This window comes from Chenopodium album, chromosome 3, assembly GCF_948465745.1.
Source record: "Chenopodium album chromosome 3, dcCheAlbu1.1, whole genome shotgun sequence".
NCBI lineage: Eukaryota > Viridiplantae > Streptophyta > Magnoliopsida > Caryophyllales > Amaranthaceae > Chenopodium > Chenopodium album.
This window is the reverse complement of record NC_137836.1, coordinates 28,909,439-28,928,711: the sequence shown is the minus strand read 5'-3', so window position 1 is coordinate 28,928,711 and position 19,273 is coordinate 28,909,439. Positions and strand designations below refer to the sequence as shown.

Below are 19,273 nucleotides of genomic sequence, written 5' to 3'. Positions count from 1 at the left end.
CGTCTGCTTTGATGAACTCGTGCGCTTTGCCCAGCGCTTCAGCAAGTGTTTTGAGGCTCTTACGCCCCATATACGCTCTGAACGGTGATCATGGTAGTAAGCCACTCTGCATTTCTAGTAGCGCTACCTCCTAGATCATATTTGGGATGGTTGTTGCCTCCTTGTCGAATCTAGTGATGAACTCCCTCAGGGGCTCGTCTTTCCCTTGAACCAATGACATCAGCTCGGTTGTCATCTTGGTTCGGTCTACAAAGGTTATGAAATGCTCCATGAACATTCTCTTCAACTAGCTGTACGAGTATATGGAACATTTGGGAATGGCTCTATACCATTCCGCTGTCAGCCCCTCCAGGGTCGGCGGGAAAGCCTTACACCAGACTGAGTCTGTCATAGTGTAAAGTACCATATGGTTCTCAAAAGCTGACATGTGGCTTTTGGGTGTTGTGGTTCGCGCTCGTTTGTCTTTCTCTGGGCTGGGTCCCCGCTTTGAGGCTAGTGACCTGCTGCGAGGGACCCGCTACTCCGGGCTGATTCGAGCAGGGGTTATTTCCTCCACACTCCATTCACGATTCAGTTTACGAGCTTCCAGCTCCAATACCTTCTTCCTCAGCTGAATGAGCTCTTTCTGTTAAAGGGTGAGGGTCGTGGACGCCGGCTTTTTCGCTACAGGCTCCGCAGCTGCCGCTGTCGGTGATGGACTTGCCCCCTTACCCATATTGGTGAGGACCGCAGCCATTGCAGCTACCTACTCCTTACTGCACTTAGAGAGGTTTTGCAGAATGGCTGCCATATGTACGGGCTGCGGTTTCTTGGTTACAGGTGCTGGAACAATGAGCTCATTGTTCGCGCCTGTTAACGGCATTCCGTATTTGAAAATGGAACTGGATCCCACCGGATCTACTGGTTTCGACGCCGCTGTAGCAGCAGCTGATGTCGATCCGATGGGGTTGGATTTCTGTGAGATGGTCGATTTGGGGTTTCCGATGGATCCTTTTGGATCAATGGTTACTGGGGGTGTTTTTTATGGTGTTTGGCTGGCCTCATTAGTTTTAGGCATGGGTGTCTGTACAGTTTCTTCTCTGGGCATGGTGGTTAGTTAACTAGTCCCTAGCTCAATTGGTGAACCTCGAGTTAGATGATCAATCCCCTCCTTCTAGCGCCAATTGTTCCAGGTGTGGATGCAAGGGTTCTGTTGGGTAAGTTGGGTGCCGTCAACTACCTACACAAGGCAACACACATAAACTGCCATCGGGGGTGGTTCGAGGAACCCCCTCCGAAGCTTAAGTTAGAGAGTGTTTAGAGAGAGAAAGTGTACTTAGAAAGATGTAGAAAGTGTAATGACTTGAGTGTCTCCCTTCTTACCGTTGTACTTTACCCTCTATTTATAGGCGTAACATCTCCTTCGTGGAGAGTTCAGCCTGGTCAGCCCTGCGGGCTGACTCTGCCGGGCTAGTGATCCCTCCTTTAATTGCTTTCTCGTCGGTGAGTGCGCACCCTGGGGGTTGGGCGATAGTTCAGCGGGAGCTATCCTATACAAAAGGCATAGAAAGAAATGAGTAAGCTAGAATAAAAAACAATTTAAAAAATAAAATAATAAGCAAAAGAAGGAAGAAAAACCAGAATTAGAAAAGAGAAAGCTAAAAGCAAGAACTAACTATCTACAAGTCATGATAAGCCGTAGCAGCAGGAAGACTAACTAAGCTGCGTTTAGAATCTCCTGGAAGATGAACCAAGCAATAGCTCCATTGTTGTCACAATAGAGGGCTATTGGACCCTTTATAGAGGGTACAACATCAAGTTCACCAACGAACTTACGAATCCAAACAGCCTCCTTAGCTGCTTCAGCAGCTGCTAAGTATTCGGCTTCAGTTGTAGAATCTGCATTTGTACTCTGCTTTGCGCTCTTCCAACTAAACGCCCCTCCATTAAGACAGAACACATATCCAGATTGCGATTTGAAATCGTCTCTGTCTGTCTGGAAGCTTGCGTCGGTATAACCTTCCACAACTAAATCCTCTGCACCACCATACACCAGGAATTTATCCTTGTTCCTTTTCAAGTACTTTAGGATATTTTTGGCCGCAGTCCAATGCGCCTCTCTTGGGTCTGATTGGTAACGGCTCGTAGCACTCAAGGCATACGATACATATGGCCTAGTACATATCATGGCATACATGATCGATCCAATAAGCGAAGCATATGGAATCTGATTCATTCTTACCCGCTCATCAGGTGTCTGTGGACACTACTTCTTGCTTAGGGTTATGCCATGTGACATTGGCAGGTGACCTCTCTTGGCCTCCTCCATGCCAAATCGAGCAAGTACCTTATCAATATAAGTACTCTGACTCAATCCAATCATCCTTTTCGATCTATCCCTATAGATCTTGATGCCTAGTATGTACTGAGCCTCTCCCAAGTCTTTCATTGAGAAGCACTTTCCAAGCCAGGCCTTTACAGACTCTAACAACGGAATGCTGTTTCCAATGAGCAATATGTCATCGACATATAAGACTAGGAAGGCGATGTCACTCCCACTGACCTTCTTGTAAACACAAGATTCATCTGGATTCTTGATAAAACCAAACTTACTGATGGCTTCATCGAATTGCAGATTCCAACTTCTGCTTGCTTGCTTTAATCCATAAATGGACTTCTTAAGCTTACAAACTTTCCTAGCATTGTTTTGGTCGACAAAACCTTCAGGCTGTGTCATATACACAGTTTCTTCCAAATAACCATTAAGGAAGGTGGTTTTGACGTCCATCTGCCATATTTCATAATTGTAATATGTAGCTATCGCTAGGAGGATCTGAACGGATTTAAGCATTGCGACTGGTGAAAAGGTTTCATCGTAATCAATACAATGAACTTGTCTGTAACCTTTTTCCACCAATCTAGCTTTGTAAATGAATACATTTCCATCTTTGTCGGTTTTCAACTTGAAAATGCACTTACATCCGATAGGTGTATAACCTTCGGGTAAGTCAACCAAGTCCCAGACTTGATTTTCAAACATGGAATCCATTTCAGATCTCATGGCCTCTTGCCATTTAGCAGAGTCGGTGCTTGCCATCGCTTGCTTGTAGGTTTCCGGTTCATCTCCATCCATAATCAGGATGTCCTGATTCTCGGTTAATACTAAACCAAGATATCTATCAGGTTGAGATCTCGGCCTCTAAGACCTACGTAGGGTAATGGATTGAGCATTTGCATTATCGGTTCGACGTTGCACATTTTGATCATTTTGACCTGCGTCAACAGATGCTGTTTGAGCACTTTGACTGTCATTATGATTTTGTTGCTCATCCTCACGAACTTCGTCGAGTTCGATTTTCCTCCCACTTGTCATTTTGGAATGGTTCTCCTTCTCCAAAAAGAAACCATCGCGAGCAACAAACACTTTGTTCTCCGATTTGTTGTAGAAGTAATACCCTTTCGTTTCTTTTGGGTAGCCCACAAAGTAAACCTTGTCAGATTTGGGATGAAGTTTGTCAAAAATCAATTTCTTGACATATGCTTCGCATCCCCATATCTTTAGAAAAGACAACCTGGGAGGTTTCTTCGTCCATAATTCATATGGAGTCTTTTCTACAGCTTTTGATGGAGCACGGTTCAGTGTTAGTTCCGCAGTTAGAAGTGCGTGTCCCCAGAAAGAGATAGGAAGATCACTAAGACCCATTATTGATCGTACCATGTCTAACAAGGTTCGATTTCTCCTTTCGGATACTCCGTTCCATTGTGGAGTTCCTGGAGGTGTCAATTCTGAAAGTATACCCTTTTCTTTCAGATGGTCATCGAATTCTTGGCTCAAGTATTCACCACCTCGATCCGATCGAAGGGCTTTGATTTTCTTGCCAAGCTGATTTTCAACTTCACTCTGAAATTCTTTGAACTTTTCAAATGATTCAGATTTATGCGACATGAGGTAGACATAGCCATATCTACTATAGTCGTCTGTGAAAGTGATGAAATATCGATGTCCATTTCTTGTGGTTGAGCTCATTGGTCCACATACACCGGTATGTATAAGACCCAATAAGTCACTTGCCCTTTCTCCCAACTTGGACAATGGTTGTTTAATCATCTTGCCTAATAGACATCCCTCGCAATTCTCAAACGATTCTAAATCGAAAGAGTCAAGAACACCTTCTTGTAGAAGTTTCTTGATGCGTTTGATGTTGATGTGGCCAAGACGACAATGCCACAAGTAAGTCTGATTTGACTCTATGGTCTTAGATCTTTCGGTATCATTATAAACAATTTGTCCAAAGACACAAACGTGTCATTCCATAAATATAAACAAGATGATATGTCTTGTGATCAAGTTCAAAATGACGTCCAACGCCACAAGATCAAAATATGGTAGATAAAACTAAACAAGTTTTAAATCTAGACAAAATATGAGATTACAAGTTTTCTTTGAAAGATTATCTTCTTCTTCCACTTGTGTACTCATATCCACTTGAAAAGCACCGCTCACTTTGTTCCTGAAACAGGAGCATATAGTGAGCCAATTTTCCGGTATCTAATACCTTATAAATTGCTTATGTTCAAGTGTAAAGATGGTACCTGAGATTGAGGTTACTTTTCTTTTCGCCTCCTCTTCTAGATACATGCTACATTCTCTTTTGTAGTGTCCGGGTCTACTACAATAGAAGCAGCGCATCTTAGCTTTGTTCTTGAACTCCTTCTTCTTCGGTCTTAGAGCAACCTTAGCCTTCTTGCAAGAATAGGTTTTCTGGAGCTCTTGAACAACTTCCATCAAGGACAGTTTGTTCCGCTTGGCCGTAAGTCGCATCTTTAATGCAACATACCCCGAATGGAGTGAGCTTAGTAGCATGAGAGCCGCTTGCTCATCGTCCAATGGTTTGCCAATTAGCTCCAGATGGGTGAATAGCCTTGTCATGTTGAGCACATGAGCTTGAAGTGGCATCCCGGGTTTAAGTCTTGCATTATAGACCATAGCCCATACTTCTTGTCTCTCTTTCGTGAGACACCCATCTTGCGGTGGCTTGATCCTCATGTTCAAGAGTGACCTAGTCACATCTTCCACAAGTCCATCATAGTTGCCTCTAGTACTTTTGGTGACTCTCAAATTGACTACATCTTCTAGAGCTTTGAGCATCATGTTCGGAAAATAGTTGGAGAACTTCCCCTTCCATTGTACCGGGATGGAGTTTTCCATGAGTCTGGAAACTCTTTTACAATCCACACTCCATACCACATGTGCCTCATCACTCATAATCCCCTTTGAGTAGAAACTCGGGATTTGAGTGTCCAGAATGTGCTCTAAGTAGCAATTTCGGAGGGTCTTTCGGAGTTCCTCTTCCCATTCCTTAAAGTTTACCAAGTTCAGAGAAATTGGCAACTTTTCGGGCAATTCCGGGAGCATAAGGTCGTTGACATTAGTTGAAGACATGATTCTACAATTGAAAGAATTTGAAATAAAAAACCATTCATTATACTTAAATAAGATTGAATTCATGCATTTTAATCAAATTTATTTAAAACGTCTTATTCACACATTAAAGATTGTCCCCATTTTAGGTGAGAATAAGTCGATTCCTAGATCTAAAGAAACAAAGAGTGGTTAAGCATGCTTTGGCTTGTCTTAACACTCAATCTCCTAAGGTAAGCAACGCTTTGCTAATGGCTCCAAGCCACTCTTGGTTGAATAAATCGTCGCATACAATGCTCTCTAAACAATTTATTCACTTTGCCACGACATGTTAGGACTCCATCACTTATATCGTTGAGTATAACCAAAACCACCTTGCATACCCCGTATGCCTTACGTTCCTTGGAGAAGTAGTGATGCCTCTCTTTGGCGTAGCCCACCACTACCCTCGTTCGGTTGGTAAGTGTGTTTTGGAATGGGAAGTTTTACTCAATATTTTAGGGACCTAGGGTTTCTATGTTGGTTGATTTAAGTGAACTTAATTAATCATCTCAACATTCGAAATCCTAAACATGCATCTAACATATAATTCATATATATAAACATAAATATATATCGAAAACATAAATAGAGATGCATTTGGCAACTAGCATGACCCCTTGAGATCTTCAAGTCTTCAAAAGGTCTTCATTTGCAACTTCATGGCTTTGTCTTCTAAGAACCTCGTCTTCAAGACTAAATAAAATATTACAATTGCTAGTATCTACGATTAGGACTAATCTAAATATTAAGGTACAAAAATACTCAATGGTTCGCAGACCGTATTTAGATTTACAAAAATACATCACGGATCACAGTCTGTATTTTCTATCCTAATCGGGCCCCACTAGTTGCCATTTCATAAAACCTGTGAGAGAATTTACATTCCATTCATCCATTCACTATCTGTGAATGGCCCATGCATTTTACAACGGATAAACAAGTAACAATGCATAAAACGCGCGAGAACTAGTAACTAATCTAGGTGGTTAATCCAATTAACACGCCTAATTAAACTAGTCAAAGTTGTTTTAACCGGTTATGGTAATAAGTTAGAGACGCTCCCACTAAATTCCGCATACAACTTAACTAATCCAAATAATTAAGTCGGTGAACCCAAATATTTGCCAAAATTAATTTTGCAAATGTCGCTCAAAACCCGAGTCCTAGCCTCCAAAAATTTTAATTAAATAAACAAAATAATTAAAATAATTAAAACGACAATTTAAGCAAAATACGTATTCCAAAATGTCTAAGTGCCTAGAACTAAGACTTGTTGTCCAAAAATTATCTTTACTTACATATTAAGCAACGCTAAAATTAACTTTAAAATAGCATCGCCTTAATAACCCGGGGTTATTGTGCCAATTATGGGATTGTACGTACCGTACAACAAGCACGTAGTATGCCCATGCGCACCCCCGCAACACCAAGCATGCTTGTGGGCTACTTGTGCTCGCATGCGCTACGCCCAGCCCAGCCAAGCGTAGCAGCATGCACAGCGCGCACAGCATTATGCTGTTGCTGCTTGCTGTTGGCTGGCGCGCTATGCTGCTGGCAGCGAGCAGCAGCCCACGCCCTTCCTCGCACACACACACGCACAGCACCAAGCACCTAAGAACGAAGTGCCTAGCATCCTCGGTAGCCACATATGGGTTGCGTGAGCAGCCCAGCTAGCCGAGAGCTAGCTCGGGGCTCTTAGGCCTCGTATTGCGTGCTAATGCTTCGAAAATTATAGATTTTTGTGTGTGACATTATAAATCAATTCTAAATTAATTTTAGAATCAATTTTGAGGAAAAATGAAAAATAACAAGTCCAACTTAAATAATTCATCCAAATTCAATTAACCAAATTTATTTCCAAGAACCATTCTTTAATAAAATTGGTTTAACTTGGTGTAATAAAATAAATTAGGGCAATTCTCACTATTAATTTAATCACTTTAAATTAATCTTGAGATTTTGACAAAATAAAAGGGAGTTGGAAAAAATGAACATAAGTTCAATAAAGACTCCAACTTTAATACTTGTGACTTCATGAAAAATTATATCTTCCAATATGAAGATAAACCAATTTCAATCACAAGTTTTAAACTTTATGATTCCAATCAACTAAAAAATGATTAAATCAACAAAGTTTAACCAAAATTCATGGAATTTAGTAACTCAAAGTTTCAATCACTTATCATAAATAAAGATTGAATCTTTAGTACTTGGAAGCAACAAAGAATAACAATTTCACACTTAATGCAATCAATTTGCAATTATGTGAAAAATAAAACCAAACTTTCAAGCACCAATTACTACCAAGTAATCATGCTTAAAGTGGTCTAAAATTGCATATAAATTAAGGAAAGAACCAAATACATAACCACCATAAATATGCAATCAATATGCAGTCAACAAAAGTCAATTTATCAATGCTAATTGAATTAGGAATGAAAAGAACCTTCTAGAAGAATATAGAAGACTAAAATCATTCCTAATTGCATTAGGAACGATAAATCCATATTAGGCCCTCCTCTAGATCATTGGGCCGCATATAAGGCTCAAACCAGGCCCAGTTCAGTAATTTGGCCATAACTTGCTCAATATTCATCGGAATTGGGCTTATAATAAATCGTTGGAAAGCTCTTTTCAAGCCCTATCCAACTACACTACTATTGGACCCATATCATGGTACAACCAAACTGGATTGGCTATTTTCTTAAAATAGGTTTTCAAAAATAAAGAGAAGAGAAAAGAAATTAAAACTATCCGCAGCACTAAACTTTCCACACTTTCACTTCATTCGATTATGATTCGACGCGAAAGGAACTCATCACCGGGTTTGGTTTTTGGGAGACACAAATCGGTGTCTATACATGGCTAGTGAGGTGACTCCGCTGAGGGACAGGGCGGATGCCCTGCAGCTCCAGTTGGGAGAATTTCATCTCACTCAGACCAAGTTGAAGAGGTGCGAGGAACAGTTGGGGACCTCTCAGGCCAGAGTGAAGGCGTAGGAGGCGGAAATGGCAGATCTGCGAGCTGCGTATACAGTTGAGCTGGAAGCTGCTAGGAAAGAGGCTCTCCGACCTTTTGTGTTCTCTCCTGCTTTTGCTAAGCTATTGGTTGATCGCCATGATGGTGGATGGGAAACTGCGGCTCGGTGCGTTAGCAGCTTATATGGTGGAGGTGAGGAGCAACAGGCTCGCTTCAACGTTTTCTGGGCTAAGGTTGAAGCTGCAGGTGAGGCTGGTTTGTTTGACCTCCCTATTGATCATCCTCGTGCTGCCAGCTGCAAGATTTCCAACCAAGCTGTGCTGAATTTGGAGGTGCCTCTCTGCCCTGACGTTGCTGCAGCTATTGGAGTGGAGTCCTTGACTGGTGATCAATAAAGGTTATGGCGGCTGTCACCCTCCTACTCTAGTGGTTCCTCTGAGTTTCCCTCACCCAGATCTGTTGTAACTAGATAGTTTTTGTTACTATCTTTGGGGTGTATAGCTGCCAAAGATTATGTTTCTCCGTGTAATTCCTGAATACTTTGTCTTTTGTTGCTGGGTATGCCCAGCTTAACTTGTATTTGTGTTCTCCTAACTTTACCTGCTGAGTGTTTCCTTGTCCTGGTGGACGAGGGCTCTTCTTTATTTTCCCCGCGACTGACTTGCTGAATGTTTACTCTGCCATGGGGGGCAGGGGTTCAGCTTTATAATGTATGCCTTTTATGATCTTCTTCTGCTGCTTTGTCTCTTGTTTATTTTATTGTTTGCACATTTGCATGAAACTATGCATTTCTTAGCAGTATCCAGATTTTTTTAGCGCAGCAGCATCTTTATTGCATTTGGTGGGGCCTCGTAGGTTGGGCCTCCCTGTCTTCTTAATTTAGCTGCTTAGCGCTTACCTGCTTCTTTGTACTCTGTTGTGCTTTAGCAGGAACTTTGTCGCATTTTATCCTTCCTGCTGTATTTGCTTTAAGTTCTTATGCATTGCGCACTCTACTTGGCTCTGACCAGAGATTTTGCCTGTGCGCTGGCTAGTTTATTCGATTGCGCGTTGTTTAATCAACCCTATTGAGACTTATTTGTGTCAATTAGCTTACTTATGCTGCGACTTGTCATTTTGTGAGTTGTCATTCAGCTTGTTTTGCTGTGACTTATTTATGTCGTTCAGCTTGTTTATGCTGCGACTTTGTCATTTTGTGAGTTGTCATTCAGCTTGTTTTGCTGTGACTTATTTATGTCGTTCAGCTTGTTTATGCTGCGACTTTGTCATTTTGTGAGTTGTCATTCAGCTTGTTTTGATACGACTTATTTATGTCGTTCAGCTTGTTTATGTTGCGACTTTGTCATTTTGTGCCTACTTACTTCTTTTCGTAAGGGCTAATTGTCTGGTTGTCTTATCCTTTCATCTCCCCCTCAAAGAGATGGGCTAAGTGGGACTAAGAGAGCCTTAGTGTTTCCCACATAGCTCATCCTCTTCTTTTTCCCTTTTCTCTCCTACTCAAGCTGAACGTGCCAGGCTTCTCCCTCAGGCGTCCCCGAGGTGGTGCCCTACTTTGCTGTGAGCAGGTGAGGTGAGGTTTTGGGGAGGGATGCGTTTTCTTTGCCACTTTGCACTAGAGTGCTTCTTGCCTCTAACACTTTGTTACTGTCCTTATTTGACTTCTGCATGTTAGCATATGATGCTTGGTCATAACATATTAAACAAATTTACGCAGCATACTCCTCACGTAGAGGCTTGTATTTCATTTAATAAAAATGGCTCAAATGCCTTAATTAACATAACATGGGCTGAATAAAAGTCTATCAGACTTGAAACAACTATGTTTGTTTGTTCAGACTGTTTAAACAAAATACTTCTTTAACACATCAGCATTGAAACTGTTTCTTAAGACCTGACCTTCTTGATCTGCAAGGGGGAACGCTCCTGGTCCAACTTGCTCGTGAATGATGAAAGGGCCTTCCTAGTTTGCTGATAGCTTTCCATGCTGATTTCCTCTTCCCACTGCTGCTGTCCTTCTAAGGACCAAGTTTCCAGGCAGGAGCTCCCTATGCTTGACCCTCTTGTTGAAAGCCTTTGAAATCCTGCTCTTCTGGGTTGCCAACTTGAGAGCTTCTTTCAACCTTACTTCTGGCATGAAGTCTAGCTCTTCCACGCTTTTCATTTCCTTGCTACTCATAGTGCTGTATCCTCAGGCTGGGGATTTGTACTTCCACTGGGACAACTGCATCAGCCCCGTAGGCTAGGGTGAAGGGGCTCTTACAGGTTGTCTCCTCCTCAGTGGTCCTGTTTGCCCACAAGACCTCTGGGACTAGGTTTGCCCACAAGCCTTTATACTCCTCTAGCTTCTTCTGCAGGGATGTCAGGATCAGCTTGTTTGCTTCTTCTGCTTGACCATTGCTCTGCCGGTAGCAGACTGAGGCACTTGCATACTTGGTGCCCATGTCCCCCAGGTAGTCATTTATGGTGTCACAGTCAAATTGACATCCGTGATCAAAGACTACGCACTGTGGCACCCCGAATCTCGTGATGATGTTTTTCCATATGAACGTCCTGACTTGGGCTGCCTTTATGTACTTAGTGGGTTTGGCTTCTATCCACTTTATAAATTAATCTATCACCACAATGAGATAATTCCTGCCCATTGACCTAGTGGTGAAAGGTCCCAATATGTCCATTCCCCACTGGGCAAACGGGATCGGGCTAAAGATTGGAGTTAGATCGTTTGCTGGCTGATTTATGACTGGTGAATACATTTGACACTTGTCGCAGTTTTTCACATATGCTAGTGTGTCTTGTGTGAGAGTTGGCCAATATACCCCCCTTCTAAGGACCTCTACTCCCAATGCTTTTCCACCAATGTGGTTGGCGCATATTCCGGAGTAGGCTTCTTCCATAATGCCCTCCTGCTCCCACTCAGGAATACACCTCATTAGTGGTTTTGAGAAAACTTTTTTGTTGAGTTCCCCGTTCATCACTACATACCAGTTGGAGTCTTTCTTCACCTTCTTAGCCTGTACCTCATCATCGGCCAGTGAGCCGTGGACTTTGTACGCCAAGATGTCTGAGAACCAGGCTTTCTGCCTTCCAATGCAGTTTACCTGCTCTTTTTCGGCAATGCTGCTTTCTTCTAGCACTTCAACCACCACTGTCCTTGTGAGGCTTTGTAAGGTAGAGTTGGCTAACTTGGACAAGGCGTCGCCCTGAGAGTTTCCTGCTTTGGGGACCAAGTATATCTGGAAGTGGACTAGCTGGGCTGCCAGTTCTTTTACCTTGGTTACGTACTTCAACGTGGTGGCTTCCCTTATCTCATACGCCCCCTGCAGTTGGCTGGCAACGAGCTGAGAATCAGTTTGCAGGTGTACCTTGCGGGCTCCGGCTGCGAGGCTCATACGCATGCCTGCCAGCGCCGCTTCGTACTCAGCTTCGTTATTCGATGCTTTGAACTTGAATTTTATAGCATACTCGAATACGTTTCCTTCAGGAGATGTCATTATGACTCCTACTCCACTACCTGTTTGGGCCGAGGACTCATCCACTTCCACCTTCCAGACCCCAATATCATCTTCTTTCTCCTCGTAGGAGGCTTCCACTATGAACTCCACTAAAGCTTGTGCCTTGATGGCTGCTCTAGGTTTGACCTCGAATTCATACTCAGAAAGCTCAATTGCCCATTTTAAGAGTCTGCCCGATGCATCCATTTTTTGTAATGCTTTCTCCAGCGGGTGGTTTGTGAGGACTTCTACTACATGCGCGTCAAAATATGCCTTTAGTTTCCTTGCTGCTGTGACCACAGCGAAGGCTAGCTTCTCTACCAATGGGTACCTTTGCTCTGCCTCGGTCAGCACGTGGCTTACGAAGTATATTTGCCTTTGTTTCTTCTATCTTTCTACCAGCAAAACGGCTGCGATTGTCTGTATTGACGTAGAGATGTAAAGCTGCAGCTTTTCCCTCAGCTCCGGGCTGATCATTGTTGGGAGCTTAGTCAGATGCTCCTTAATACCCTCAAAGGCTTCTTTCTCTTTAGTCCCCCACTTAAATTCTCTGTTCCCTTTCAATAGCTGATAGAACGGCAAGGCCTTATCCACTGACTTGCTGATGAACCTGGTCAGCGTAGCCATTCTTCCTGTCAACCGCATGATATCCCTGATGCTCTTAGGCTCAGGCAGGTTGAGGACTGCTTCGACCTTTTCTAGATTGGCATTTATCCCTCTCTCGCTGATCAGAAAACCCAAGAACGTTCCCGAGCTCACTCCAAAGACACATTCCTTCGGGTTGAGTTTGATTTTATACTTGTTCATGGTGGCAAATGTTTCCTCCAGATCCATGATATGTCCAGCCTGCGTGACACTCTTAACAATTGAGTCGTCAATGTATACTTCAACATTTCTACCCTTTTGGTGTGGGAATACTCTATCCATTGCCTTTTGAAAAGTTGCCCCAGCATTCTTCAGCCCGAAACATTTCTACCCTTCTGCTGGTATCACGATTCCTGTTAACCATCCTCGGGGGTCTCTGCCACTTGTCGTCAGCTTTATTCACGCTGAATATATGAGACCTGGAATGGGTTAACGGGGTATATTGGTCAAACCTCCCAGGCCTTGGCCCTCTCTTTGAGTCTGACCTTCTCAGTCCTACTGCCCTATCCGCTTCTCTGCGGTTTTGCTCAGCCCTGCTCGGCTGGTCCACCCTAGTTGTGTTCTCTGCCCGGGTGACCTCTACCCGCTTAACTGAGTCACCAGGTGCTTTCCTACCCAGTATTGCTTTGTCAGTCTCGTCTGCTTTGATGAACTCGTGCGCTTTGCCCAGCGCTTCAGCAAGTGTTTTGAGGCTCTTACGCCCCATATACGCTCTGAACGGTGATCATGGTAGTAAGCCACTCTGCATTTCTAGTAGCGCTACCTCCTAGATCATATTTGGGATGGTTGTTGCCTCCTTGTTGAATCTAGTGATGAACTCCCTCAGGGGCTCGTCTTTCCCTTGAACCAATGACATCAGCTCGGTTGTCATCTTGGTTCGGTCTACCAAGGTTATGAAATGCTCCATGAACATTCTTTTCAACTAGCTGTACGAGTATATGGAACATTTGGGAATGGCTCTATACCATTCCGCTGTCAGCCCCTCCAGGGTCGGCGGGAAAGCCTTACACCAGACTGAGTCTGTCATAGTGTAAAGTACCATATGGTTCTCAAAAGCTGACATGTGGCTTTTGGGTGTTGTGGTTCGCGCTCGTTTGTCTTTCTCTGGGCTGGGTCCCCGCTTTGAGGCTAGTGACCTGCTGCGAGGGACCTGCTTCTCCGGGCTGATTCGAGCAGGGGTTATTTCCTCCACACTCCATTCACGATTCAGTTTACGAGCTTCCAGCTCCAATACCTTCTTCCTCAGCTGAATGAGCTCTTTCTGTTAAAGGGTGAGGGTCGTGGACGCCGGCTTTTTCGCTACAGGCTCCGCAACTGTCGTTGTCGGTGACGGACTTGCCCCCTTACCCATATTGGTGAGGACCGCAGCCATTGCAGCTAGCTACTACTTACTGCACTTAGAGAGGTTCTGCAGAATGGCTGCCATATGTACGGGCTGCGGTTTCTTGGTTACAGGTGCTGGAACAATGAGCTCATTGTTCGCGCCTGTTAACGGCATTCCGTATTTGAAAATGGAACTGGATCCCACCGGATCTACTGGTTTCGACGCCGCTGTAGCAGCAGCTGATGTCGATCCGATGGGGTTGGATTTCTGTGAGATGGTCGATTTGGGGTTTCCGATGGATCCTTTTGGATCAATGGTTACTGGGGGTGTTTTTTATGGTGTTTGGCTGGTCTCATTAGTTTTAGGCATGGGTGTCTGTACAGTTTCTTCTCCGGGCATGGTGGTTAGTTAACTAGTCCCTAGCTCAATTGGTGAACCTCGGGTTAGATGATCAATCCCCTCCTTCTAGCGCCAATTGTTCCAGGTGTGGATCCAAGGGTTCTGTTGGGTAAGTTGGGTGCCGTCAACTACCTACACAAGGCAACACACGTAAACTGCCATCGGGGGTGGTTCGAGGAACCCCCTCCGAAGCTTAAGTTAGAGAGTGTTTAGAGAGAGAAAGTGTACTTAGAAAGATGTAGAAAGTGTAATGACTTGAGTGTCTCCCTTCTTACCGTTGTACTTTACCCTCTATTTATAGGCGTAACATCTCCTTCGTGGAGAGTTCAGCCTGGTCAGCCCTGCGGGCTGACTCTGCCGGGCTAGTGATCCCTCCTTTAATTGCTTTCTCGTCGGTGAGTGCGCACCCTGGGGGTTGGGCGATAGTTCAGCGGGAGCTATCCTATACAAAAGGCATAGAAAGAAATGAGTAAGCTAGAATAAAAAACAATTTAAAAAATAAAATAATAAGCAAAAGAAGGAAGAAAAACCAGAATTAGAAAAGAGAAAGCTAAAAGCAAGAACTAACTATCTACAAGTCATGATAAGCCGTAGCAGCAGGAAGACTAACTAAGCTGCGTTTAGAATCTCCTGGAAGATGAACCAAGCAATAGCTCCATTGTTGTCACAATAGAGGGCTATTGGACCCTTTATAGAGGGTACAACATCAAGTTCACCAACGAACTTACGAATCCAAACAGCCTCCTTAGCTGCTTCAGCAGCTGCTAAGTATTCGGCTTCAGTTGTAGAATCTGCATTTGTACTCTGCTTTGCGCTCTTCCAACTAAACGCCCCTCCATTTAGACAGAACACATATCCAGATTGCGATTTGAAATCGTCTCTGTCTGTCTGGAAGCTTGCGTCGGTATAACCTTCCACAACTAAATCCTCTGCACCACCATACACCAGGAATTTATCCTTGTTCCTTTTCAAGTACTTTAGGATATTTTTGGCCGCAGTCCAATGCGCCTCTCTTGGGTCTGATTGGTAACGGCTCGTAGCACTCAAGGCATACGATACATATGGCCTAGTACATATCATGGCATACATGATCGATCCAATAAGCGAAGCATATGGAATCTGATTCATTCTTACCCGCTCATCAGGTGTCTGTGGACACTACTTCTTACTTAGGGTTATGCCATGTGACATTGGCAGGTGACCTCTCTTGGCCTCCTCCATGCCAAATCGAGCAAGTACCTTATCAATATAAGTACTCTGACTCAATCCAATCATCCTTTTCGATCTATCCCTATAGATCTTGATGCCTAGTATGTACTGAGCCTCTCCAAAGTCTTTCATTGAGAAGCACTTTCCAAGCCAGGCCTTTACAGACTCTAACAACGGAATGTTGTTTCCAATGAGCAATATGTCATCGACATATAAGACTAGGAAGGCGATGTCACTCCCACTGACCTTCTTGTAAACACAAGATTCATCTGGATTCTTGATAAAACCAAACTTACTGATGGCTTCATCGAATCGCAGATTCCAACTTCTGCTTGCTTGCTTTAATCCATAAATGGACTTCTTAAGCTTACAAACTTTCCTAGCATTGTTTTGGTCGACAAAACCTTCAGGTTGTGTCATATACACAGTTTCTTCCAAATAACCATTAAGGAAGGTGGTTTTGACGTCCATCTGCCATATTTCATTATTGTAATATGCAGCTATCGCTAGGAGGATCTGAACGGATTTAAGCATTGCGACTGGTGAAAAGGTTTCATCGTAATCAATACAATGAACTTGTCTGTAACCTTTTTCCACCAATCTAGCTTTGTAAATGAATACATTTCCATCTTTGTCGGTTTTCAACTTGAAAATGCACTTACATCTGATAGGTGTATAACCTTCGGGTAAGTCAACCAAGTCCCAGACTTGATTTTCAAACATGGAATCCATTTCAGATCTCATGGCCTCTTGCCATTTAGCAGAGTCAGTGCTTGCCATCGCTTGCTTGTAGGTTGCCGGTTCATCTCCATCCATAATCAGGATGTCCTGATTCTCGGTTAATACTAAACCAAGATATCTATCGGTTCGTAGGGTAATGGATTGAGCATTTGCATTATCGGTTCGACGTTGCACATTTTGATCATTTTGACCTGCGTCAACAGATGCTGTTTGAGCACTTTGACTGTCATTATGATTTTGTTGCTCATCCTCACGAACTTCGTCGAGTTCGATTTTCCTCCCACTTGTCATTTTGGAAAGGTTCTCCTTCTCCAAAAAGAAACCATCGCGAGCAACAAACACTTTGTTCTCCGATTTGTTGTAGAAGTAATACCCTTTCGTTTCTTTTGGGTAGCCCACAAAGTAAACCTTGTCAGATTTGGGATGAAGTTTGTCAAAAATCAATTTCTTGACATATGCTTCGCATCCCCATATCTTTAGAAAAGATAACCTGGGAGGTTTCTTCGTCCATAATTCATATGGAGTCTTTTCTATAGCTTTTGATGGAGCACGGTTCAGTGTTAGTTCCGCAGTTAGAAGTGCGTGTCCCCAGAAAGAGATAGGAAGATCACTAAGACCCATTGTTGATCGTACCATGTCTAACAAGGTTCGATTTCTCCTTTCGGATACTCCGTTCCATTGTGGAGTTCCTGGAGGTGTCAATTCTGAAAGTATACCCTTTTCTTTCAGATGGTCATCGAATTCTTGGCTCAAGTATTCACCACCTCGATCCAATCGAAGGGCTTTGATTTTCTTGCCAAGCTGATTTTCAACTTCACTCTGAAATTCTTTGAACTTTTCAAATGATTCAGATTTATGCAACATGAGGTAGACATAGCCATATCTACTATAGTCGTCTGTGAAAGTGATGAAATATCGATGTCCATTTCTTGTGGTTGAGCTCATTGGTCCACATACATCGGTATGTATAAGACCCAATAAGTCACTTGCCCTTTCTCCCAACTTGGAGAATGGCTGTTTAATCATCTTGCCTTATAGACATCCCTCGCAATTCTCAAACGATTCTAAATCGAAAGAGTCAAGAACACCTTCTTGTAGAAGTTTCTTGATGCGTTTGATGTTGATGTGGCCAAGACGACAATGCCACAAGTAAGTCTGATTTGACTCTATGGTCTTAGATCTTTTGGTATCATTATAAACAATTTGTCCAAAGACACAAACGTGTCATTCCATAAATATAAACAAGATGATATGTCTTGTGGTCAAGTTCAAAATGACGTCCAACGCCACAAGATCAAAATATGGTAGATAAAACTAAACAAGTTTTAAATCTAGACAAAATATGAGATTACAAGTTTTCTTTGAAAGATTATCTTCTTCTTCCACTTGTGTACTCATATCCACTTGAAAAGCACCGCTCACTTTGTTCCTGAAACAGGAGCATATAGTGAGCCAATTTTCCGGTATCTAATACCTTATAAATTGCTTATGTTCAAGTGTAAAGATGATACCTGAGATTGAGGTTACTTTTCTTTTCGCCTCATCTTCTAGATACATGCTACATTCTCTTTTGTAGTGTCCGGGTCTACTACAATAGAAGCAGCGCATCTTAGCTTTGTTCTTGAACTCCTTCTTCTTTGGTCTTAGAGCAACCTTAGCCTTCTTGCAAGAATAGGTTTTCTGGAGCTCTTGAACAACTTCCATCAAGGACAGTTTATTCCGCTTGGCCGTAAGTCGCATCTTTAATGCAACATACCCCGAATGGAGTGAGCTTAGTAGCATGAGAGCCGCTTGCTCATCGTCCACTGGTTTGCCAATTAGCTCCAGATGGGTGAATAGCCTTGTCATGTTGAGCACATGAGCTTGAAGTGGCATCCCGGGTCTAAGTCTTGCATTATAGACCTTAGCCCATACTTCTTGTCTCTCTTTTGTGAGACACCCATCTTGCGGTGGCTTGATCCTCATGTTCGAGAGTGACCTAGTCACATCTTCCACAAGTCCATCATAGTTGCCTCTGGTACTTTTGGTGACTCTCAAATTGACTACATCTTCTAGAGCTTTGAGCATCATGTTCGGAAAATAGTTGGAGAACTTCCCCTTCCATTGTACCGGGATGGAGTTTTCCATGAGTCTAGAAACTCTTTTACAATCCACACTCCATACCTCATGTGCCTCATCACTCATAATCCTCTTTGAGTAGAAACTTGGGATTTGAGTGTCCAGAATGTGCTCTAGGTAGAAATTTCGGAGGGTCTTTCGGAGTTCCTCTTCCCATTCCTTAAATTTTACCAAGTTCAGAGAAATTGGCAACTTTTCGGGCAATTCCGGGAGCATAAGGTCGTTGACATTAGTTGAAGACATGATTCTACAATTGAAAGAATTTGAAATAAAAAACCATTCATTATACTTAAATAAGATTGAATTCATGCATTTTAATCAAATTTATTTAAAACGTCTTATTCACACATTAAAGATTGTCCCCATTTTAGGTGAGAATAAGTCGATTCCTAGATCTAAAGAAACAAAGAGTGGTTAAGCATGCTTTGGCTTGTCTTAACACTCAATCTCCTAAGGTAAGCAACGCTTTGCTAATGGCTCCAAGCCACTCTTGGTTGAATAAATCGTCGCATACAATGTTCTCTAAACAATTTATTCACTTTGCCACGACATGTTAGGACTCCATCACTTATATCGTTGAGTATAACCAAAACCACCTTGCATACCCCGTATGCCTTACGTTCCTTGGAGAAGTAGTGATGCCTCGCTTTGGCGTAGCCCACCACTACCCTCGTTCGGTTGGTAAGTGTGTTTTGGAATGGCAAGTTTTACTCAATATTTTAGGGACCTAGGGTTTCGATGTTGGTTGATTTAAGTGAACTTAATTAATCATCTCAACATTCGAAATCCTAAACATGCATCTAACATATAATTCATATATATAAACATAAATATATATCGAAAACATAAATAGAGATGCATTTGGCAACTAGCATGACCCCTTGAGATCTTCAAGTCTTCAAAAGGTCTTCATTTGCAACTTCA

The 19,273-nt window shown here is 42.9% G+C and overlaps 1 protein-coding gene across 1 annotated transcript; it reads right to left on the bottom strand.

Moving 5' to 3' along the window:
* Positions 1-11,028: 11,028 nt before the first annotated feature.
* LOC145624968 (uncharacterized) lies at positions 11,029-12,120 on the bottom strand. The gene has a single exon (XM_081678055.1). The coding sequence runs from the start codon at positions 12,118-12,120 to the stop codon at positions 11,029-11,031; it is 1,092 nt and encodes a 363-aa protein (XP_081534181.1).
* Between the last annotated feature and the right edge of the window lie 7,153 nt (positions 12,121-19,273).